Source organism: Hevea brasiliensis, chromosome 7 (assembly GCF_030052815.1).
Source record: "Hevea brasiliensis isolate MT/VB/25A 57/8 chromosome 7, ASM3005281v1, whole genome shotgun sequence".
In the NCBI taxonomy this organism is placed as follows: domain Eukaryota; kingdom Viridiplantae; phylum Streptophyta; class Magnoliopsida; order Malpighiales; family Euphorbiaceae; genus Hevea; species Hevea brasiliensis.
The window spans coordinates 100,589,870-100,614,487 of record NC_079499.1 but is presented as its reverse complement, the minus strand read 5'-3'; the positions used below and the strand labels follow the sequence as shown (position 1 = coordinate 100,614,487).

Sequence of the window (24,618 nt, the reverse complement as noted above, 5' to 3'; positions counted from 1 at the left end):
CCCGTTCTCTTTGAAAGATAGAGCATTGGATTGGCTTGATTCTTTACCTCACAACTCCATCACAAATTGGGAGCAACTCACTGATGCATTTCTTGCACAATATTTTCCACCTGGAAAAACTCAAGAATTGAGGAATCAAATGACAGCTTTCAGACCAAGAGAAGATGAAACTCTTTATGAGTCATGGATGAGATGGAAGGAATTAGAGAGACTATGCCCACATCATGCCATTCCGAAATGGATGATAAACCAGAATTTTTACACAAATGTCACTCCTGCAATCAGAGGAATTATCGATGCTCAAACAGGAAGAGAATTTATTATAAAGCATGAAGATGAAGATTATGAGCTATTGGAGAAAATTGCAAAGAATACTCATCTTTGGAGTAGTCCAAGAGGACCAGCTCCAACTCAAAAAAGGCAAGCTGCTGGAATGTATGATCTTGATCCATTCAACATGATTAATGCAAAGTTTGATGCACTTACTAATGTTTTGGCTAAGAAGATGGAAGACTTGAGTATGTTGGTTAGTTCAACATCATCATCTGGAAGTTCACAACAAGTGGCTTATGCAGAAGGAACTACCAGCTGTGGAGTAGATTATGGAGAACAAGCTGCATATGTTAGTAATTATGGAAACAAACATATGGGGAATTCTTATTCTCAAACTTATAATCCAAATTGGAGGAATCATCCCAACTTTTCATGGGGAAATCAGCAAAGTCAAGTTCCAAATCAGAATTTTCAACCTCAACAGCAACAAGGAGTTCCATATCAGCAAAATAGGCAACCATTGCCTAATTTTCAGCAGAAAAATATGAATCCTCCACCAAAACAGCAAGAACAAAATTCCACCACTGAAGCTTTATTGCAACAGATTCTTGCTAACCAAAATAAACATGATGAGGAGATGAGAGAGATGAAAGCAAGGCTAGAACAGATGCAGACACATAACAGAATGCTGGAAAATCAGATTGCACAACAAGCATCTTCCTCAGGTACCAAGTCTTTTGGAAATCTACCAAGTCAACCAGAAAACCCAAGAGAGCAATGTCATGCCATTACACTGAGAAGTGGTAAAATAGTACATAATGAAAAGAGTGAAAAAAGTGAGAAGAGAGAAAATGAGGAAGATGTTGATGAAAATGAAAAACAAGAGAGTGAAAAGAAAGAGAGTGCAAGAAAAGAGAAAGAAGAGAAATACATACCTCCAGAGCCTTACAAGCCACAGCTTCCCTTTCCACAGAGATTTCAAAAAGCCAAGCTTGATAAGCAATTTGGGAAGTTCTTAGAGGTTTTGAAGAAGCTATACATAAATGTGCCTTTTATTGATGCTCTTTCCCAAATGCCTTCTTATGCTAAGTTTCTAAAAGAAATTCTCTCAAATAAGAGGAGACTTGAAGATTATGAGACTGTAGCCTTAACTGAGGAATGCAGTGCTATCCTCCAAAGGAAACTTCCTCCAAAGCTCAAGGATCCATGGAGTTTTTCAATTCCATGCCACATTGGGAAATCATGTTCTATAAAAGCTTTATGTGATTTAGGGGCTAGTGTAAGCCTTATGCCCCTCTCCATCTATGAGAAGCTCAACATGGGAGATCTTAAGCCAACCCACATTTCTCTTCAGTTAGCTGATAGATCAATTAAGTATCCTGAAGGGATTTTAGAGAATGTGCCTCTCAAGGTTGGGAAATTCTATATACCTGTTGACTTTGTCATCTTGGACATGGAAGAGGATTCTAATATCCCAATCATTTTGGGGAGGCCTTTCCTAGCTACAGCTGGTGCTTTGATTGACGTGAAAGGTGAAAAGCTTACTCTTAGAGTTGGAGAGGATCATTTAGTCTTCAACATTGGCAATGATAAGAAGAAGCAACATGAAGATGTAGACTCTTGTTTGAGAATTGATATAGTTGATGAGTTAGTAAAAGAGCACTTTAGAAAGAGCTATCCGAAGGCTTCTCTTGAAAGTTGTCTTATCCATGAAGGGAGTATTAATGATAAAAATCCAAAAGAGGCTGCATTTGCACAAGATTTGAATAGTAATCCACCTTATCCTATGGCACCAATCTTTCAAGTTGAGCAAGTGGAGAAAAGTGAAGTAAAGCAACCATCTCTCAAAGAAAAAGATACACTAAAGGTTATCAAGAAAGAAATGGTCAGATTTTTAGACAAAGCAACAAGGATCTTCTCATGTGATGGAAAGAAAATGAAGTATAGATTCATTGAAGCACCTATTGGAAACAGAGGCAATAAATTCCAATTCCAGCCACCATGAAAAATGACAAAAGTCCAGCTAAGGACTACAAATTAGCCCTCTTGGGAGGCATCCCAAGTCCTTTTATTTTTATTTTGCTGATTTACTTTTACTTTCATTACTTTTGTTTTTATCTTGAATCTCCCCAAATTCAATTTTTGACATTTGTTGAATTTTGTCCCTTGTAGATGTATTTCAATGGAGGAAGGTTGGTGAACTGCTGGGGAGTGACCCTTAACCTGAAATTATGTTCTTTAAATCTCCTACAAATTGATTGATTTTTCTTTGCATAACCGGTCACGAGTGCGCTACTGGTTTTATGCGAGAGAGGAAAAATGAAATCTGCAGCAAGGAAAGGTCTGGCAGATGAATTATGTCCTTGGGTTGTTACAGTTTATGCAGAGCAAAAAAAATGACATTCTGCAGCAAAGAGGGTGTCTGCAGTAGATGGCTTACGTTCTTGGTGAGGTTGGGTGTGTAACTTTTAAGTAAATGTGCTTTTAATGTTAATATGGTGGTAAGTGAGCCATTTTTGCAGTTATGAGCTTATTTGGGTTGTGGGATTTAAGGTGGAAATGCTGTATTTTTCTTGGCATGACTTGGGGAGTTCATCATTTGTGAATAGATACAACTTTATGCAGATTTTATTGAGTTTTAATGTGCTAAATGTTGATTTGCAGAATTTGAGTTAAAATGGCATGGGTCACAAATGCCTTTTATGCAGGATCCATCTTCTACAAGCTTGTGTGATGCATTTTTTATGAACTTTGTATATATTGATGTGTTTTTGGTGAAAATTTCTCATGGTTTATGCTTCATGGAATTATATTTCTTCATTCTAGGGTATTTTTCACACTTGCAAATCATGTTCCATTGCAATCTTAATCTTGTTGAATTGTGCATAAGCAACTGCATAGCTTATGCAATCCTGCATAACCACAATTCTTGCCATTTTCATTCATATTGCAAAGTGCATGAGAAGAGTGCATAGCTTATGCAACTCTGCATAGCCTAATTTTGTCAAATTTCATATTTTTCGAAACCTGCATAAGCAGAGTGCATGACTTATGCACATTTGCATAACTTCAAATTATTCATTTTCTCTCTCTGCCGAAGTCTGCATAAGGAGGGTGCATAACTTATGCACTTCTGCATAACCAGAAACTCCAAAAATCAAAACCTGCCGAGGGGTGCATAAGCAGAGTGCATAACTTATGCACTTCCGCATGACCAAAAACTCTGATTTTCTCTCTCTGCCGAGACCTGCATAAGGAGAGTGCATGACTTATGCACTTCCGCATAACCGAAAACTCTGAAACCCAAAACCTGCTGAGAGGTGCATAAGCAGAGTGCATGACTTATGCACTTCTGCATAACCACAAACCCAAAATTCCAAAACCCACCGAGGAGTGCATAAGCAGAGTGCATAGCTTATGCACAACTGCATGACCACCAACCCAAAATCTCAAAACTTGCCGAGAGGTGCATAAGCAGAGTGCATAGCTTATGCACAACTGCATGACCACATTTTCCAAACACCAAAACTTGCCGAGACCTGCATAAGGAGGGTGCATGACTTATGCACTTCCGCATAACCACAAATTCTGAAAACCAAAACTTGCTGAGACTTGCATAAGCAGAGTGCATAACTTATGCACTTCCGCATGACCACACTCTCAAAAAAAAAAAAAAAAAAAAAAAAAACCAAGACATGCCGAGACTTGCATAAGGAGAGTGCACGGCTTATGCACTCTTGCATGACCACAATTCCTACACTTCCATTTTTAGCCGAAACTTGCATAAGTCAGCGCATAAGCTATGCACTCTTGCATAGTCAGTTTTTCACACTCTTTATCTTCCACCAAAACCTGCATAAGAGAGTGCATAAGTTATGCACACTCCTTCTCCCTTATGCGATTTTACACATCTGTTCAAATCAAAATTTGTTTTCGGCACCCATTTTCCTTTTGAATATACTGCACAGGCTGTGAATCCTCTTATGCAAATATTTTGCATAGCCTGTGCAGTCCTTATTGCCACTCATGCAGAACCACACGGCTTATGCACCCTACTTATGCACCTGTTTTGGATAGCACTTTACTCTGCATAACCTGTGCAGCTTCTTATGCATCCCCATTATATCTTGAATTCTCGTCTGCTCTATACCAGGTAACTCTTTCTTTTTGCTCTTAAATTTCATTAATCCTAGTTATTCCCTTTGCTTTGAGTTTTTATAATACACTACTTGAGACATTGAGGACAATGTCTAATTTTGAGTTTGGGGGTGCACATTTTGATTTTTGCTTCATTTTTCACATTTTGAGTATAGGAACATCTCATCCCATTTCATTTACATATATTGTAAATATTTTACATATACATCCACACATACATATACATAATACATTTACACACACATTATACATCACTTAGAAATTGTACACATTGCATACAAATAGACTTCCTCCATTTAGTTAATGCATTACTCATTTTTAGGAATCATGCATTAAATTCTTTTGCCAAATCCCTTGAGTATTGAAAAGTTGCCTATGAGAGTGATTTGACTTACCTTTAGTTGGGTTTGTGGATTGAAAGTTTCCTAAGAGGTGCAAAGTTTTGAAGTGTTATCCCTTGCCTATATCTTCTTAGCCAAAAAGCCACCCAACTAGTCATTTGGAGATGGAAGTGTTTAGAGGGAGTTATTGGATATAAGGTAGTCAAATGATGTCTCACCAATCCTAGAACAAATTTTCTAAACCTTTCAAGGCGAAATACTAGCTTGTACTTGAAAAGAGAGATGATTAGGCATTCTTTGATTTAAACCTTCTCATTTTAAACCCTTTGGCCCTTTTCCTAATTAAAATTGACCCTTGCAAACCCCTTTGAGCCTTTTTACCCCTAATTTTTCTTGAAATCCTTATTGTTACCTAGCCAATGAACCAAACACTCCAACCCTTTTCATGAGAATAATTATTTACAACATTAGGTACATATAAAAAAAATAAAAGAAAAAAAGAGAAAAGAAAAAATACGAAAAAAGGGAGAAGAAATGCTTGTCATCTTGTAAAAGTGCTAGTATATGTGCTTTTCACTATTGTCATTCAAAATGAAAGAAATCCACCCAAAGTATTAAAAGAAATGAGTTTGGGGGTGGCAAATTTTAGGGACAAGCATCAAAAGAAAATGCAAAATACAAGTTTAAAGTATCAAAATGTCCCTCCATTTTATGTGTTTTTGTAAAATATGCTAGCATTTGACAATCCTCATTGTGTATTTCTCTCTCCCACATATATATAAAAAAAAGAGAAAAAGAAAAAAAATATATAATAAAGTGTACCTTATGTTTCAAAATTGAAAATATTCTCATGCTTTGAATCCTTTTACCCATCTTTCTTCTTAGCCTCATTTTGAACCCCATGGCCCCATTACATCCCTAAAAAGACCTTTGATCTCTTGACAGTACTTGCTATATTAGTGGAGATAGGAGTAGGGAATTTGCCTATGGGATTGGAGAAATTATCTATCCATTCATTTAATTCCATCAATCTATATAGAGACACTTTGCCTATTGATTGTCCTAGAATTCCTTTTGAGCATGACTCTCTCTTTTGATTGGTTGGTTTGGGGATTTTGAATGATAATTGACTTGATGGCTAAGCGGTGAAAGCTTGGATAAGCATTAGATTCTTTGCATTTTGAAGGATGGGTATATGGATTGTTGGTATGGCTAAAAGGTGTTAAGTTACTTTAATAGGTGATTTTCATAGCTCTTTGGATAAGGCACCCCTAAAAATTTTTTGCGTCACATTTTAAAGTTTGCTTGAGGATAAGCAAAAGCTTGAGTTTGGGGGTATTTGATGCATACATTTTGCATAGTCATTTAGGTCTAATTTCATAACCATTTTATTTGATTATTAGTCATTTTTAGCTAATTTCATTAGTTAATTAGTTAGTTTTTCATAATTGTCGATTTTGAATTAATTTGTAATTTTTACTTTGTTTTGTAGGAAAAATGGTGTTTTTGAAGGACTGAAGAGAAATTTTGCTATTGAGGAGTGACTTCTTCAGCCAAAGATGTTAAAAACAAGTTTTCAAGCTGAAATATGCATTGACCAAATTGTGTATAACTTGCCGCATAAGCTATGCAGATCTGCATAAGGAGAAAAATCACTGTTCCAGAACCAACCGAAATGTACATAAGGAGACTGCATAGCTTATGCACATTCACACCTCCCTTATGCACTCTCACGGAATTGTGCATAACCTATGCACCAAGTCATGCAGTTTCGCATAAGTGAACCAGAACCAGCCGAAAACTGCATAAGGGACTGCATAACTTATGCAGTCCACTTATGCAGTCCCATAAAGAGTTCATTAATGAGCTGACAGAAGATTCCCTCAGATAATTCCTCCTAGAACACACCATTTTACGGCTCCATGTCAGAAAAATGCTATAAATAGTCTCATTTTCCCATTTTAGAAAGGGGACAAAGGAGCAGAAAAGAAAAGGAGAAGAGAGGCAGAATTTGAGGAGTCACTTTCACCTTCCACACCATTTTCAACCAAGATTTGCAGATTTCTTTCTTTCCTTACATTTTTCTACATTTCTAGTGTTTAATTTCTTATTCCTTAGCTTAGATTAAAGCTTTATTTCCATTTAAACTCAATATATCTTGTAAGCATTATGGATAGTGAGTAGTTTTATTTTGATTCTGGAGTAAGGGTTGTAATATTTGAGATATTTTATGGATTTTGATTGGGTAATCCATATTTTGTGGTCTTAATGAGTTTTATTCATTTCTTGTGTGCTTAATGACATGCTTAGTGTAGGATCCCATTAAGTGATGTTCTTAATCCATGGTTAAAGCACCGAAAGGAGAAGGCCCTGTGATAGATAATCAAGAAATTGGACTTAATTAACTTAGACCTAGAAATAGGCTAAGGATTAAGAGGATTCACAGATTAATTAAAGAACTTAATGGGTCTTAATTAACTCTAAGTCCACGAAAGTAGGATTAGATTGATTAAGGCACTCTTTGTCTCACTCGAAAGGGAATTCAAAGGATTTAAGAATTAATCTCCTTAAAACCCATAAGTTTCATAAGATTGGATAACCAATTTAAAATCCCAAAATAGCTCGAATATGAAATCCTGAACTCCGGAATTGCCTTTTTATCATTGTTAATTTTCAATCAAATTTAATTGCTTGCCATTTTGAATATTGCCATATTTGAACTTGCTTATTTCAATTTGATGCAATTTTAGTTAAATCATTACATAGTTGAATAGATTATCAATTTTGCACCTATAAATTTCATACTCCAATACCCATTCAATCTATTGTTTTAATTTCAAAATTAGTTCAATTTAGTCAACTTTTTATATCAAAAATTCAATCATTAACACAACTCCTCGTGGGAATGATATCTTTACTGTATTACTTGTACGACCCGTGCACTTGCGGTTGGGCCACATCAGACAGATAGAGATACCCCACCATTTTAGAAAGAAATTCCACTCCTTGAATGAGAATGGACATTGCAATAGAAGATGATTGGCGGATTCACCAAATCGACCACGAAAAGAACACACATTCTAGGCAAGTGGAATGATGCCAATGTGGAATATATAGCCAGTCACGGGCTGGAATACGCTAACGATCGACATGCCATCCAAACAAACAGTTCTGCTTTCGGAAGAGCAATACTCAACCAGACAAACGACCTATCTATAGTGCCTTGTAAAGAGAATTAACAAAAAGTAAACCCTTAGGATTCGCTTTCCACACAATTCTGTCTTTCCTATTAATGTAGAAATTGTTTGAATTGATTAGGTTAAGTAGAGATTGCAAAGGATGAAAATTCCTTCCGAAAGGCTGCCTTATCAATTTAGTTTCCACACCCATAAGCCATTCTCCCATGTTCCTGGGGAGCCTACACTGGCGTCTTTATCCTAAGAAAGAAGAAATAAATTTGGAAACAAATTCTTCAATGGAGTATCAAATATCCACGAGTCAGACTAGAAATAAAATTTTGTATCATCACCAATACAAAAACCCACATTGTATTTAATTAGAGCAGAAACACTATATATTCGGATAAGAAGATATTCCTCCAAATTTCTCAAATGTCACCCCCTACATCTTATGACCCAACATTCACTCACATACAATAGCTAGCTTGATATGGTTCTATATAACCTACTTTCTACTTTTTACTTTGTCAGAGATCTTACAATAGAATAATACACTTGCGATACTCCATTTCATCCATCTTGTTTTGATCTTATGAGTTGCATCCTTGTCAATTATTTTGTTCCAGTATCATCTTGTTATGTTAAAGACTTAGTTATTGTTGTTGTTTTCTTCAACTGTCCATTCTAAAGTCTATAAAAACAATTCAAGGAATGATTACTCCCATATGTAAACTAAATTAATTATGGGTATTTATTGTAAATCTCACATTGAAAAAATATGAAATAAAAGGACAATATATAAATAGTTGAATTGCAACATTGAATTGACTAGTTATTTTGATGTGCAAAGCAATTCAACCACTTATATAAGTCCGTATTAAAATGAATTAAACTGTAATATATCCAACACTCTCTAATTGATGTTTAGGCCTCCCAACTATGAATGTAAGGGAAGTATGTTAAATATCCCACATCTATTAGGAATGTAGATAGAAAGTCTTGAATACTACTCTCTCTTTACACTATCTTTATTTTACATATGTTAAAATCATAGGTAATGTGTCTATTATAAAATTTTAGATACTCTTCTCCTTTTAAGTTAGCTTTTAAAGGATGAGTTACGTCAGTTCGTTAGTTTTCATAGAAAACATAATATAGCTAATGGTAGGTTCATGAATGCTAAATGTGAACAAATGCTGTTTAAGTTTTCCCCACTTTCCTCGAGTTTATCACTTGGAATTCGGATATATTGACTTCTGGTTGGATATTGAAGCTTCGACACACTTTGCATAACGATTTAAAACATAAATTCATGTAGGCTCATTAATTTATTCATCTTATAATACGTATGTCACATGCAAATTAACGTGACGGCTAATAAATGATATATAAAGGCACAACTTGTCAATTTTAAAGTGAATTTACTGACCAAGTCTCATCAAAGGTCTACCAATGTGAATTCGCACTCGTCATGGAATTATCCAAATCTAAGGATTCGTTGACCTTTGATTTTTGTGGAACCCACACGGCCAATAATATTAATCCAAATCGGCAACTACATGGGCGGAGGCAACACGTATCAACCTTCCCTCTATATATAGTTTACATGCAAAGGCTTTCAAGCACAACGAGAAATAGAGAAAAGAACACCATCTTAAAGAGTTACATAGATAGATATAAGATTATATCAGAAAATGGCTGTCGCCCATTTTGTTCTGATTCATACCATATGCCATGGTGCATGGGTTTGGCACAAGCTCAAGCCTGTGCTCGAGGCAGCTGGCCATAAGGTCACTGCATTAGACCTTGTAGCCAGTGGTATGGACCTAAGGACAATTGAGCAAGTTGGCTCATTTGATGCCTACTCTGAACCATTGTTAAATTTTTTGGAAACAATCCCTCAAGGAGAAAAGGTGATTCTTGTTGGCGAGAGTTGTGGAGGAATCAATGTTGCTATTGCTACTGACAAATACACAGACCAGATTGCAGCTGCCGTTTTCCACAATTCACTAATGCCAGACACTGTTCATAGCCCATCTTATGTTCTAGATAAGGTATATACTTATATATATATATATATATATGCCTTGTGTTCTGTTAAGATCCTGCTTAGATTTGCTTTGTCTTATAAGTAAAAAATTACTAAATAAAATCTTTTGCATTCTTAATTTGTTTCTCTCTTAATTGTGTCTGGTAACAGTTTATGGAGGTGTTTCCTGATTGGAAGGATAGTGTTTTTGAATCTTACACCAATGGAGATGGCAGTATAACCTCGGTGAAATTGGGCCCCTATCTTATGGAGAATTATATATATACGGATTGTCATCCCGAGGTATCAAATTTTTATTTTAATTTCATCTATTTTTTTTTTCACTTCTCAAAATAAAAAATAGCTAAACTTGAAAAGAAAAAGGGTTTTTTTTTTTTAATCTAAAATTTCATTTATTTATTTACATATATTTTCTTCGAGGATCTTGAGCTAGCAAAAATGTTGACAAGGAAGGGATCAACATTTCAAGAAATTTTGGCCAAACGAGAAGTCTTCACGAAGAAAGGTTATGGATCGATCAAGAAAATTTATATCTACGGCGATGAGGACAAAATAATGACTGCAGATTTTCATCAATGGCAAATACAAAACTATAAACCAGAAAAGGTTTATGTAGTCTCTGGCGGAGGTCATAAGCTGATGCTTTCAAGGGTTAATGATCTCTTTATCATTCTTCAAGAGGTGGCTGATACATATGCTTAACTTTGAAGCATTTACAGTTATATATGGGTGAAACTATGTACAAATAAATTATCTCACATTTTCATGTGGCATGTGATTATTATGGAAGATATATTGATTGTGTATGTACACTGTAATCAGTTGATTATATGAATGATGAAATTATTTCATGTACTTTATTATATTATTAATAAAGGCATTATTTTTTTTATGGGACTCATTCATGTATATGTGTTTATAATTTATTGGTTTACAATTCCATATAAATTATTTTACTTCTGTTATTACATGTATGATATTTTGCATAAAATAACAAACTAATAGGAAACAAACACTTATGCATGGTAAGTCCCAAAAAGTTATAACCACAGATATATATATATATATATATATATATATATATATATATATATATATATATATATATATATATATATATATATATATATATATATATATATATATATATATATATATATATATATATTTTAAAAGTAATTATATTGTACAATTGTTTTTGTTCTATTGGTTTATCATACCATACAATATGCTTACATGATACCACTGTTTTACTTTATGTGATTGGCTAGAAAGTGACAAATATGCATGGATTTTTCTTTTATCTCATTGGCAATTAATATTTATAATTTTTCCAACCCATTTGAAATAAAGTCACTTGATTATCAAATTTAAAAAAAAAAATTAATGAAATTGAACTTAATAATGTGAAATTATTTTTAGAATTATAAAATTTTGAATTCGAACGTTAATTAGAGTGAAATATTCAAAACTATATGTTATGTAAAATTAAATATCGATCGATAAGGTAGAGTGACTAAAAAAAATAATAGTAGCGTTCCCTCTAAAATATATTTAGTTGAATATAAAGACATGCTAAAAAATAAATAAGGATAACATCTAATTTTTATAATTATCACAATCTATTGAATTGGATACTAACACAACTAAAGAACATTCATAAAACATTTTTAGAGACTATTCTGTCAATGATGGTAAAAAAAAAATTAATAAAAATAATAATAATAATAATAATAATAATAATAATAATAATAATAATAATAATAGTCATGATATATAAAACCTTAGACATATATGCACAAAGAAGTTTAAAAAAATCACAAAATATAAAAAGAGCATGTTGATCGACCTTAACTAGATTCTCATAATGGTGAAGCGGAAGAAATGACAATTTAATTTACAAAGATAAAGAATCATTAAGATTGAAATTTTCAAAATAATCTAAAATTAAAAAAATATATATATATGTATAAACTCAATGAATTGATAAATTAATAACAGAAAGAAATAGATAACGTTTACATATTAAGTATATGCATCATAATATATATACGCATGTAAAAATGGCAAATTGAATAGAAATTATCCATTTAAAACATATTCACAATCCTAATCAATATGCTGTTCTACATAGGTTTGGAATGAGATATTTGAGCTATATATAAGATTTGGATAAATATCTTTTCCTTAAGTTAACTTTTAGTGTGAAGTTAAGCATAATCTATTTTCTCTATACGGTATCAGAGCCCATCTTACTTGCAAATTTAGAATGTGTTGTCCTACATTCATTTTGGATGAGTTATTTGAGTTTACAATTAATATTTATAATTTTTATTAATTTTAATTATAAAGGTATTCATTCATATGGTACAGAAGATAAAACAGAATGCAAAGGAAGTAAGCTATTGGCAGAGCTATCATCATAGCCTAAACTTGGTGCAAGATCTCGAGACAAAAGTTTAAAAACAAAACTAGAATTTTTAAATGCTTTAAAATGCCTAAAATGCATGAATTATGTCATAAAAATTATAGAGAAAATCTGCAACATTTCTTCATAAACTAAACATCTCCCTAATTTTTCACATTGCTCCAAAAAGCCTCAAAAGTTAAAAGCCTATTTAGGGCCTCCAAAGAATATAAAATATAACCTCTGCCAATTCTCCATTCATACGACTCCTTCCATACTTTCTTAAGCAAGGTTCCACTTCATATCCGCACACCTCTTTCAAATTTATAGTTGTAATATTTTGATTTTCGATACTTAAATTACAAGGGATGATGGGTAAATTTGAGTTGCGAGTTAATTTAAGTTGCTCATTGAATTGCTATATAGAAATTATTTTTTTATATTCGAATAAATTTATAGATTATAAATTGTTTCGAGTCAAAATATTAATTTTAAAAATAAACTTTATTACTTTAATTTTTTTTCTTAATCCAATTTTAAGATGATGTGATTAAGCCAAGTTATTCAACAAAAGGTTGCTGATACGTGTGTGCACAAAATTGTACAATTAATATAATGATGAATTAAATATTATTTCTATAAAAATTATATTTAAGTACCAAAATGTATATTAATCTTAGACGATGAAATTGGCGTAAATTAAAGAAATTAAAATTCAACTAAAACTAAAACTAACAACAATTGAAATTAGCTAACAAGATGGAGATTAGAGGGGGCCATGGTTCCAAGCCCTATGACTTCCACAAACAATGTGTAATCGGCCTCCAATTTTTTTACTATTTATATAATATAATATATTTATATAATATTTAATATAATATTTAGTACATAAATATTTATATAATATATTACATTTTTTTACTATTTCAAAATATTTAATAAAAACTGCTGTTTCTTCCCTAATTATTCTGAATTTAAAATAAAAAAAAATGTGTAATTTTATTTATTTTTACAATATTTTAAGATATGTTTTAGTAATTGTTTTTCGAAAATTAGTGAATAAAATAAAATAAATTAATAATTTAGTGTCACGACCCAACCTGTGGGCCGGACCGGCACTAGGACCTGGGCCAGCCTTAAGCCCCCGAGACCCGTAGTAAGCCTAACTATTCCTCAACCTAACTCTAAGGCCCATTTGGGCCCAATTTCAAGAATTCAACCGAATAGAGTCCGGCCGTAAAATGGACCATACAACGGGGAGTTTTTTTTTTACTCACCCGACTTGTAAACACAATATATAATCATCTGGGCAGCTCAGCTCACCCTCCATATAATTATGATGCCATAAAAATAAATGGGAGCTCGGCTCCCTCATCCAGTCCAACATACATGCATTTAATAACTTTACAGCTTCAACATGACAAATATATTACATACCCAAATTAAATAAATATTTTTAACATATGCGGAATTTTATGAGTTAACAGAATTATACAAATATTACAGACATTAATAGAAGACCTGCGAGGGAGAGAGAGGCGGGTTAGAACTCAACAAGAAATCTCCTGTATCCTGGAAAAATAAGGTAAACAGGAGTGAGCATTCGACTCAGAGAGTAAAATATCAATTTTAACCATAATCTCTATAACTATCTAAAGCTAATGCACCATGTGGAGTGAAATGCAACATCGTCATAAATTTCATACAAATCACATCAAAAAGGCAATTTGGATCACTCACACACCCAACACTGTCAAACAATACATATATGGGAGTTGATCCCCTATACAGCCCTCTTAATCCAACCTCTACTAGCGAGTGTCTCTCAAGCCGGACTTTCACTTAATAAATCAAATACGGGGTCCCAGCGAGTGTTTCTCAAGCCGTGTCTACCCTGCAGGACCGGGTCCCAATGAGTGTCTCTCAATCCGTGTCTACCCGTCCTGTCCATATCAAATACCATATTACACGCACGCCAATGCACACACACACTACTCCAAATTACCACAAACAACATCCATGACACTTCATCAATTTAAAAATGCAATATAAATCATGCCTAGGATTTAACTATATAGATATATATTTATAAGTGATGCATAGGTATGCTTAAACATATAATAATATCGAAATTACGATTAAAATTAATATTTTACTCACAGACTCAACTGAAGTCACTATGGCGGCTGGACGGAGGAGGAAGGCTGTCCCGGCTCACCTGGAAAATTTTTTTTTACAATTATTTAATACCTTTGACTCATTACAAATTAAGTAAAGACCAAAGATGTTATAAGTCGTGCCGAAAATTCGGCAGAGTCTCTCCTATATCTAGGACCTACCCAACCTGTAAAAGAGCTTAAAACGCACTACTATATCCACAAACCATACACCCACAACTCAATCACATCACACAGCCCCTCCTGGGCCCATCCAAACAGTCATCAATCACAATATGTAAAATTACAGTTTAGTCCTTATAATTGATCCTTTTGCAAAAACTACTCAAATGAGCTCTAAAAATTCTAAAACTTTGCCATGCTGTCCTTAGTAATATTACTAAACTAATGCAAAAGGAATTATAATTTTCTAATCTATCACGAATATTTTATGGATTTTTAACCCCATTCAAGCACTAGATAATTAAGAAAAAGTAAGGTTCGGGTTTACCTATGCCGATTTCGACCCTGTGGATACGCTCGGGACATTTGACAATAGTGGGGTAGCCAAAATATAGACAAAATTCCAAGACTTTTTGGGTAGCCTGTCTATCTGGCCAGCAATTTACAAACCTGGGCAACCGTTAAATTTCCATGAATCGAAGATACCTACACGAAGCTCACAATACGGGGGTTAGTACATAATTTTTATGAAATTTTATAATCTCATTTAGTGCTCGAAAAAACACTATAAAGTTTCGTGGGACCCACCGAAAAATAGTGTCGAAAAATTTTGAAATTTATATTGCCGCGAAACTCTCGACGAGTGGAGTACTCCGGTACTCTCAGTTTTCTCTTGAGGTTCACGGTTTGCGAGAAATCTAGCCCAAAAGTCAAAATAGGCTAAAACTTCCCAAACAAAAATTGGGCAAACCGCTCGATGGATTTTGGTGTTCTTGGTGTCTATGGAAAGCTCTCGAGATGTAGAAGAGTTTTGATACAAGATTCAGTCTGATCGGTAGCCGGATCAGCCGAATTTTGGTCGGAAAGGCGAAGCAATGTGATGGCGCAGGGGGAACTTCGCCCGTCGTTTCCGATCGCCTGGAGTGTCAGCCGGCGGCGGGGAGGTACTGGGGCGGTGTGCCGACTAGTGGGGAGGGTTGAGGTGGCGGCGGCGCGGCGAGGGGAGGTGAGAGGAGACAGAAAATGGGAGAGAGAGAGGAGACGTCGGGCGTGCAGAAGAGAGGACGAAGAAGAAAAAGAAAAGGCCGGTCCGATTCGATCAGTCTGATCTGGTCTGGTTCGATTCTATTAGTCCAATTCAGGATACAAAATTTTAAATTTTTTACTCTACTTTGGGACCGAAAACGAAGCCCAAAAATTCTGAAAAAATTATAGAAAACTCAGAAAAATTCGTAAAGTTCAAATATATTTTTAGTTTTGCCACATGATCTTTAAATTAGTTTTTAAAAATCATCAAAGTTTTATATTTTTAGAAAATCGAACCTGATTTCTAAAATCTAAAAAATTTTAAATAATTTTCTAAAATTTAAATAAAATAAAATATTAATATTTACCCACAAAATAATAAATTTAAAAATTATGGGTGTTACATTTAGTGATTTTATTATTTTTTTTATTTTCAAATTCAATAGTTTAGAATGATAATAATTTGTACAAATTTTTAATTATATGTGGATAAAATATTTAATAAACTATTTCATAATTCTATTTGACCCCTCTAAATATTATTGTCCAGTTTCATTGAATTCAGATCAATTTATTAACCAGTTTATTAACAGATGAAATCAAAATCTTCCACCTTCAACTCTAATTGAAAGTATAAGGGAAATACTTTCAAGTTATTCATAATATCGAGCTATTTATTAAAGCGCAATTGGAATCTTGCTTCAAGAGGATGATCCCAGTTGAGAATTGTGTGCAAGAAATCTATGGGTATTGTAGTATATCATACTCTCCATTCCAAAGTCAATAAACACCATTCAACGAAAGATGACTCCCATATGTAAAATTAAAACAATTATATATTTAATAGAAAATATAATATAGTTGATAGTAGTTACCCAGAAATGCTGTTTCCCCCCTTTTTCTGGAGTTTATCATGTGGAATTGGAATATATATATATATATATTGACTATATGGTTGGATTGAAGCTTCCACATACTTTGCTTAATGATTTTAAAACATAAATTCAAGTAGACATTAATTTATTCATCATATAATACATATATCATATAATAAATGATACATAAATGTACAACTTGTCTCTTTTAAAGGTTTATTTGCTTACCTTAAATTCTTCTAAGAGAAAATAATAATCAATTTTTAACTAAATTAATCAAATTTACTTTTAAAATGAATTAAAATTGACTGATTTGATTTGGAATTAAAATTAGATTTTTTTTTAAAAAAAAATTTAGTTGTTAAATTTAACAGAATATCATAATTGAATCAAAATTAAAATAAATGAATAAATAAATAAAACCTTGGAATGATATTGGTGCTTTGAACTTTAAAACTAAACCACCTACCCAGGACTGACCGATTCTAATCAAAGGTCTACCAATGTAAATTCGTACTCATCAAGGAATTATCCAAATCTATGGCTCAGTTGACCTTTGATTTTTGTGGAATTAATGACCAATAATATTTTATAGGCCGCTACATGTGGCGACGCGGAACATGTATCAGCTAGCGGATCTCTATATATAGTTTACATGCAAAAGCTTTCAAGCACAACAAAAAATAGAGAAGAGAACACCATCTTAAAGAGTTATATAGATACGTATATATAGACTATATCAGAAAATGGCTGTCGCGCATTTTGTTCTTATCCATACCATATGCCATGGTGCGTGGGTTTGGCACAAGCTCAAACCCGTGCTCGAGGCAGCTGGCCATAAGGTCACTGCATTGGACCTTGTCGCCAGTGGTATTGACCTTAGGATAATTGAGCAAGTTGGCTCATTTGATGCCTACTCTGAACCATTGTTGAATTTCTTGGAAACAATCCCTGAAGGAGAAAACGTAATTCTTGTTGGCGAGAGCTGTGGAGGCATCAATGTTGCTATTGCTTGCGATAAATACACAGACAAGATTGCAGCTGCCGTTTTTCATAATTCACTAATGCCAGACACCGTTCATAGCCCATCTTATGTTCTGGATAAGGTACTTACATATATATAACTTATGTTCTATCAAGACCCTGCATGCTTAGATTTGCAATATGTTCTGTTTTCTTAATTTGTTTCTCTCTTAATTGTGTCTGGCAACAGTTTATGAAGGTCTTTCCGGATTGGAAGGACAGTGTATTTGAATCATATACCAATGGAGACGACACCATAACCACAGTGAAATTAGGCACCTATCTTATGGAGAATTATATTTATACGGATTGTCATCCTGAGGTATCATCTTTTTTTATTAATTTAATCTATACTTTTTAATTCAATGTAATTAAACTTATATAAAAAAGTTTTTTTTTTTAATTATAATACAACAATATCATTAATTAGCTGGAATTTTGTGTTCTTTTGCCTCAGTCAATAACGAATTCTTAATTACTTTTTTATGAAAACCATTATTTAGTTTAGTTTTTCCACTTCTCCAAATAAAAATTACCTAAACTTAAAAGAAAAAAAATTAGTTTTTCCCTGTCCAAATTTTCATTTATATATTTATCTATATTTTCTTTTCAAGGATCTTGAATTGGCGAAAATGTCAACAAGGAAGGGATCAACATTTCGAGAAATTTTAGCCAAACGAGAATTCTTCACAAAGAAAGGTTATGGATCGATTAAGAAAGTTTATATCTACGGCGACGAGGACAAAATAATGACTGAGGATTTTCATCAATGGCAAATACAAAACTATAAACCAGAAAAGCTTTATGTAGTCCCCGATGGAGGTCACAAGCTGATGCTTTCAAGGGTTAATGACCTCTTTACTATTCTCCAAGAGGTGGCTGATACATATGTTTATCTTTGAACCATTTACTGTTATACATGTACGCTATGGAAGACATATTTGATTGTGTATGTGTACTGCAATAATTTTGTTATAAATTATTTCATGTAAACTATAATATTATTAATAAAGATTTTATTTTATTTTTTATGTTTATTATAATGAGGGAAAATGCATTATATGTATAAAGAATTTTAATTGATTTATGAGTTGCACCATTTCGGGGAGATAAGTTAATTTTCCATAAAATGATAATTTTATTAATTTACCTGTTGAATGAAAATTCAGGTTAATTGGATCAAATCTAAACAAGTCAATTTTAAGTAAATTTTGGGCTTCTTTGTCCAAAGCCATAGAAATCTGCATTATACACAAAGGCTGACTTTGGATTTGTTAAAATGGAATATTGACGGGTCAGGTCATAGGAAGCTAGATATTGCTGGGCCTGGTGTTGGAATGTTGACGCACATCAATCTAGACCCAAGTTGATAGATCCCCTTTTGACTCCCACTACTTTGCATTTCAATGCAAAAATCGTTTGTAGTTTATTTCTTGTTTATCTTTAAGCAAATATCTGCCATTAGATGTGATAATTTACCAATAAATACAAATAAAACCTTTTCAATAAGGGAGTAACTTCATTAAAATAGAGAAATATAAAAAATAAAAATAAAAACCATTAAGAAGTAGCACATATATTTAATATCTATTTAAAAAATAAATATAAAAATTTATTCACTAAAAAACTATTAATAGTGTAGATCTAAAGAGATATGCTCATAATATGTTCTAAATGAATATAGATTTAGAAGTTATTCAATAAAATCAAAAAAAAAAAATGAAGGAAATTAATGGGGTTGTTATCGATGAAAATATTAAAGAAAAATGAAGAGAAGAAATAATGAGAAAAGATGGAAAGGAATTTCCAAAGAAAAGGCAAAACCTCTTACTAAAAATTATTTTTTCTAATTTTGTTCTTATAAGAACTCCTAATTTTGTTCTTATAAGAACTCCACTAATGTAATTTATTCTATTTATATCCAAGGGCATACCCATGTTTGTGATAAAGGGGGTCTCCCCCTTTTTTTTTTGGAAAAAAAAAAAGATATTTTAATAATTTTATATTTACTTAAATTATTAAAATTTTAATTTTAGTGATTAATTTTATTAATGTATCCAAAAAATTTTCTTCAAATTTATGAACAATAATTTTATTAAATTTAATATTTAAAATTAATGTTACCAGTAATTATTAAAAAAAATATTAAAGTAAAAAAATCTTATATTTTGTGTAGCATAAAAATTTTTCTCTATTCATTTTATCTTTATAGAGTCAAAATTTTTAGTTACTATTTGTTATAATAATTATAAATTACTATTTAAAATATTAATTAATTTAAAAATATCTCTACAAACACTTAAACTCTTAAAACCTAAATTTAATTTTTCTATAATTAATATAATATCATTACAAAGTTGACATTTTTAATGTTATGATCAACTCTTATCAATTGCAAGAATTGAACAATAAGTTCAATAACCATATGATAAAATTATTTTTTTTATTAAGTAAAGAGCAAATTTATAGAGGAAAAAAGGTACTCAAAATCCAAAACCAAGCAAAAATTTTTACAACCAAAATTGTTTATTCATAGTTCAACTTTAAATCAAATCGTATCATTCAGAATTACTGACATTTACAAATTAAAGATAAGTTTTTCTCTGATTACTTGTTACTATATAATAAAAAAATTATTAAAAATTTTACTATAAAAAATAAATAATTTCCGTGAATTAAAAAAGTAATACACTCTATTTTATGTATTATATATAATGTTAATGTTAAGTTGACATTTAAATTTTAGTTCCTCCCATATTAGATCGTTAATATAAATTTCAAAGGAAACGATAATAGTTCCATGTTCTCAGTCAATTCGGCTTCAAGCAATGAGAACCACATCTTTCATGTAAATATCCTATCCAAATGCAATTTTTTTTCTTTGATAGGAGTAATTTCAATGTCAAAAATCAACATCATAATTAAAAATAATAATGCAATTGCCTGGTCCTATCGCACTCTACGTTTAACTATCATGCAACCACTTGCGGTGATGAATTGACAGTTCTTATCAACTTTTCCCATGTTTATGGTGATTCTATTAATGAAATTTACTTTTCTTCATATATATATATATTGGTTCCATCAAAGGTCCCCTGCACTACGGGCTATAGCTTGCCGTAAGTGAATTCTCATCCACTGTTGAATTCATTCGAATAGTGACGAAAAATATATTTTTTTTCAATTTAATATGTATATATTAATGATATATAGTTTATTTTTAATTTATATTTTTCGTTTTTCATTTAGAGTAGAAAAACATAATTAATTCAATTGATTTCAAATTAACTAAATATTAATTTGATAGTTCAATTAACAAAAATTTAATTAAATATTAAGAATTGTAGTAAGTCAATAAGCTAATGTAATTAGATTCAAAGACTTATTGAAGCAAGAATTAATAAGTTTAACATTATTATTGGAAATATTATTAAAAATAGTGAAGCTATTAGTATATATGAAATGAGAACACCAACGCAAAGACCTGAGAATTTTGTGAGAAAATGGAACTCACGCATTTTATTCTCAACTTTCGTACTACCCATGAGGGTGGATGGGAAGGACTGCTTCCTATTCAAAAATTGTGGAACGCGCGTCAATGACGAGGCATGATAGCAACTCATTATATGTGACTCACAACTCATAAATGAAAGTAGCAAAGATAATAAAGACAAGGAAAAATTAAGAAAGGAAAGTGAAATCTTGTTGTTATCTTTGAATCTTTTGGCTTTGCCTAGCTGGCCTATGGCTAATTGGCTACGATGAGTGAACCCTTTTGTAGATCGGGTCATGTCAAACCCAATCAAATTCTTGTTCAACAAACAGGAGTTCGCATCTCATACAACACTTAATCAGTCTTTGAAAAAAAAAAAATGAAGGAAGATCTATAATTTTAAAAAATTAAATTATTATTAAACACTTAATAAATTTATTTATTTATTTATTTCATTTAAAAAAATATAGAATAGGCTACACAAAAGGGGTAGCTTCCCCAAAATAAAACTCACATTATATTTGAAATTAGTAAAATTAAAGCAAAACATAAACAACTTTATTTTTTGGTGAAACTTAATCTATTCCCACACGAAAGTATGAGATAATTTATTTATAGTTACACCCAAAATAATAATAATAAATGCTTCAAAGGCAAACATATGTATCAGCCACCTCTTGGAGAATATGAGCTACCTCCTTATTCTTTGTAAGCATCAGTTTATGATCCCACCAATGACCTTATAAACCTTGTCTGATTTGTAATTTTGTATTTGCTAATATTAAGATTCGAGTAAAAATATTTTATCTGAATCGATATGCACATGAATTCTCTTAATCGATCTGTATCCTTCTTTAGTGAAATTTTTTTGAAATAATAGTATGAATGAGAACAAAATGCGTGACTGCCATTTTTCTGAGGATATATCTAACTCTTTACTATGCTTTTCTCTCTTCGCTGTATTGTGCAGGTTGCGTTGCATGTTTGGCTATTTATAGAGAAGAGTTCTCAATGGCAATGCTGATACATTTTCGCCACGTCAATTGTAATAGGTAACATGCTTTCCTTTCCTTCAATTATCTCAAAATCTGCTCTACATTTCACATATGGAAAAAGAAAAAATTTCTTAGGTACACCACGTGGCTGCATGTGAACCAAATTATTTAAATATTATTTATAATTTAAATATAATTACAAGTTAAATTAAATATATATTTTTTCATGATCAAATTGACAAAGAAGAATGATTAAATATTTATTTAATATTAAATTATTTTTTTTTATTTTTTAATTTCTCCTAAAAAGTTTCTTTTGACCTAGCGTTGTTACAATGCTTAAATTCAAGTATTTTAAAATGAAAATATATATATTTTTTAAAAGATTCTATTTGACATTGATTTTCTAAAAAAAAAATAAATTAATTACAAATTCCCTTTTTTCAACAATCAAAAGAAACAAAGAAAAAAAGAATTAAAAGAAGAAAATCACTGTATATTGATGTTGTAATGGTAATTCGACAATGGGAAAAGAAAGAAAACAAAGTAACGTCTCCAAATATGCACCAGACTTTACTAATGGAGAAGTTTTCATTTCCCTTCTTATGTGATTGTAAGTTGTACCAAATTGTCAAATGCTGGTTGTGGTTGTACAGTAGTAATTCTTTGACCAATTAAATTGCCGGTCTTCAAAATTTTAAAATCTCACATTTAAGTCTTGAAATTAATAAAACAAATGTATATATGAGTCTTGGCAGTATGGTTAAAGTAACCGATTTAAAAATGGAAAACTCGGGCGGTGCATTATATCAATAATTGGAAAATTTTTATTTAGATTAAGTTTATTATGGACCTAAAATATAAATATATGAGATTCATTTATATTCTGTATCTAAGGTCTATGATGAATACGGTTTAGCTGGGTAAGAAAAATTCATCAACCTTTAGCAATCTATCGGATTTTTCTTTTTTTTTTTTAATTTATAATAATTTATTCATTATGAATTTAAAATACAAGATATATGGTGATATTTATTTATTAAATATATAAATATCATATATTTATATTTTGGATAGATAATAAACTAAGTTCAGGTAAAAATTATTTAAAATAAATGAATTTCTAATATTATAGTGAGACTCATTTAATAGACATAAATGGGATATAAACATTTGATAATTCTCTTAAGATTTTAAAAGTATACGATGTTTATAAGTACCGATTAGAATGATTTTTTTAATATTATATTTAATTAACTTATAAAATATTATTTTTTAATAAAAATAAGATTACTTTCTCTTACATTTTCTCTAATTTCCTGTCAATCCAAACAGCTAGTTGGGTTTTCCCCTCAAGATCAATTTATTGCATGGCCGACAATATATATATGGGAAGAGTTTTGTGGTGACAAGGCATTCCAATTGTGATGAAAAAACACGTTTCTTCAAACTAATTAATCATTGAGGGACGAAAGCGACTGGAGACCCATCTCCTCAAAAATTTTTATACATAAATAAATTCAAAATTAAATGACTTTTTAAATAATTTACTGACTTTTAAATAGAAAAAAGTATATAAAAAAATTATATAACTTCACGCTTTGGTATACAAGGAATGTCATTTATTTTTTATCAGTTTGATGCTTAATATTTTTTTATTAGTAAATATTATTTAAATTATTAATTATTATTAAATAATGATAATATGACGAAGACGGAGCGATACATTAATATCATATTTATAATATTTTTTTAAATTTTAAAGTCATGTATATAACTAATAATTTAGATCACATTTAATAATAAAAAAAAATATATAATATTAAATTAATAAAAATTAAATTATAATTTCTTATGTATCAAAGTGCTTAAACACATTGTATTCTTTTTATTGTCTTTTTGTTTTTTTCTTTTAAATATGATCAAAGTCTCACTTATTTACCGCCTAAATTCTCTTCTTTTAATAAATTTAACTTGGTTGGTCAGGTTTGACTTGGTGAATTGGGTCATTCAAACATAAACCTAAATTGGTCTGCATTTATAATAATAATCATTTGACTTGTTTTTTTTTTATTTGTGTGATATATGGTCAATAAAAACAGTCATGTCATAATAAATATTAAAATCTTAATTTTAAAAATTAAAAATTAGTTAATTAAATTTATTTATTTATAATAATATATATAATTTACTGTATATTAAATTAAAAAAAATCAAATTATAAAAATATTATATTTAAATTCAATTTATTATTAATATAAGATATAATATTAAGCTCCTCAACAATAATTGCCCATAACATCTGTGTCTACCTCTCCATTCGATAAATTAAAATATAAACGAAATTTACTACTCATATGATTCTAGACAAAAAAATCTTTTAAATTTTAAATGTTTTTGCTGATTTAGATGAAATATAAACTCGAAATTTTAAGGATAAATTACTTTTTTTTTTATAT

The 24,618-nt window shown here is 31.2% G+C and overlaps 2 protein-coding genes and 1 non-coding gene across 3 annotated transcripts; 2 read left to right on the top strand and 1 right to left on the bottom strand.

The window, feature by feature from the left end:
• Positions 1 to 124: 124 nt before the first annotated feature.
• Positions 125 to 231, bottom strand: LOC131181772 (small nucleolar RNA R71). The gene has a single exon (XR_009150250.1). It is a non-coding gene; the product is annotated as a small nucleolar RNA R71 (small nucleolar RNA).
• A 9,347-nt stretch (positions 232 to 9,578) lies between these two features.
• LOC110649557 ((S)-hydroxynitrile lyase-like) lies at positions 9,579 to 10,900 on the top strand. Its single transcript, XM_058150314.1, has 3 exons — positions 9,579 to 10,005; positions 10,152 to 10,283; positions 10,422 to 10,900. The coding sequence occupies exons 1-3, from the start codon at positions 9,646 to 9,648 to the stop codon at positions 10,701 to 10,703; spliced, it is 774 nt and encodes a 257-aa protein (XP_058006297.1). The 5' UTR covers positions 9,579 to 9,645; the 3' UTR covers positions 10,704 to 10,900.
• A 6,413-nt stretch (positions 10,901 to 17,313) lies between these two features.
• Positions 17,314 to 18,702, top strand: LOC131181714 ((S)-hydroxynitrile lyase-like). Its single transcript, XM_058150560.1, has 3 exons — positions 17,314 to 17,754; positions 17,862 to 17,993; positions 18,286 to 18,702. Exons 1-3 carry the CDS (start codon positions 17,395 to 17,397, stop codon positions 18,571 to 18,573), a joined length of 780 nt encoding a protein of 259 aa, XP_058006543.1. The 5' UTR covers positions 17,314 to 17,394; the 3' UTR covers positions 18,574 to 18,702.
• Positions 18,703 to 24,618: the final 5,916 nt, after the last annotated feature.

Excerpts from the sequence above, each read along its gene's own strand:
- LOC110649557 (XM_058150314.1), top strand. The coding sequence starts at position 9,646 with ATGGCTGTCGCCCATTTTGTTCTGATTCATACCATATGCCATGGTGCA. Across the intron at positions 10,006-10,151 it reads CATCTTATGTTCTAGATAAG|TTTATGGAGGTGTTTCCTGA; the intron begins GTATATACTTAT and ends GTCTGGTAACAG. Across the intron at positions 10,284-10,421 it reads ATACGGATTGTCATCCCGAG|GATCTTGAGCTAGCAAAAAT; the intron begins GTATCAAATTTT and ends ATTTTCTTCGAG.
- LOC131181714 (XM_058150560.1), top strand. The coding sequence starts at position 17,395 with ATGGCTGTCGCGCATTTTGTTCTTATCCATACCATATGCCATGGTGCG. Across the intron at positions 17,755-17,861 it reads CATCTTATGTTCTGGATAAG|TTTATGAAGGTCTTTCCGGA; the intron begins GTACTTACATAT and ends GTCTGGCAACAG. Across the intron at positions 17,994-18,285 it reads ATACGGATTGTCATCCTGAG|GATCTTGAATTGGCGAAAAT; the intron begins GTATCATCTTTT and ends TTTCTTTTCAAG.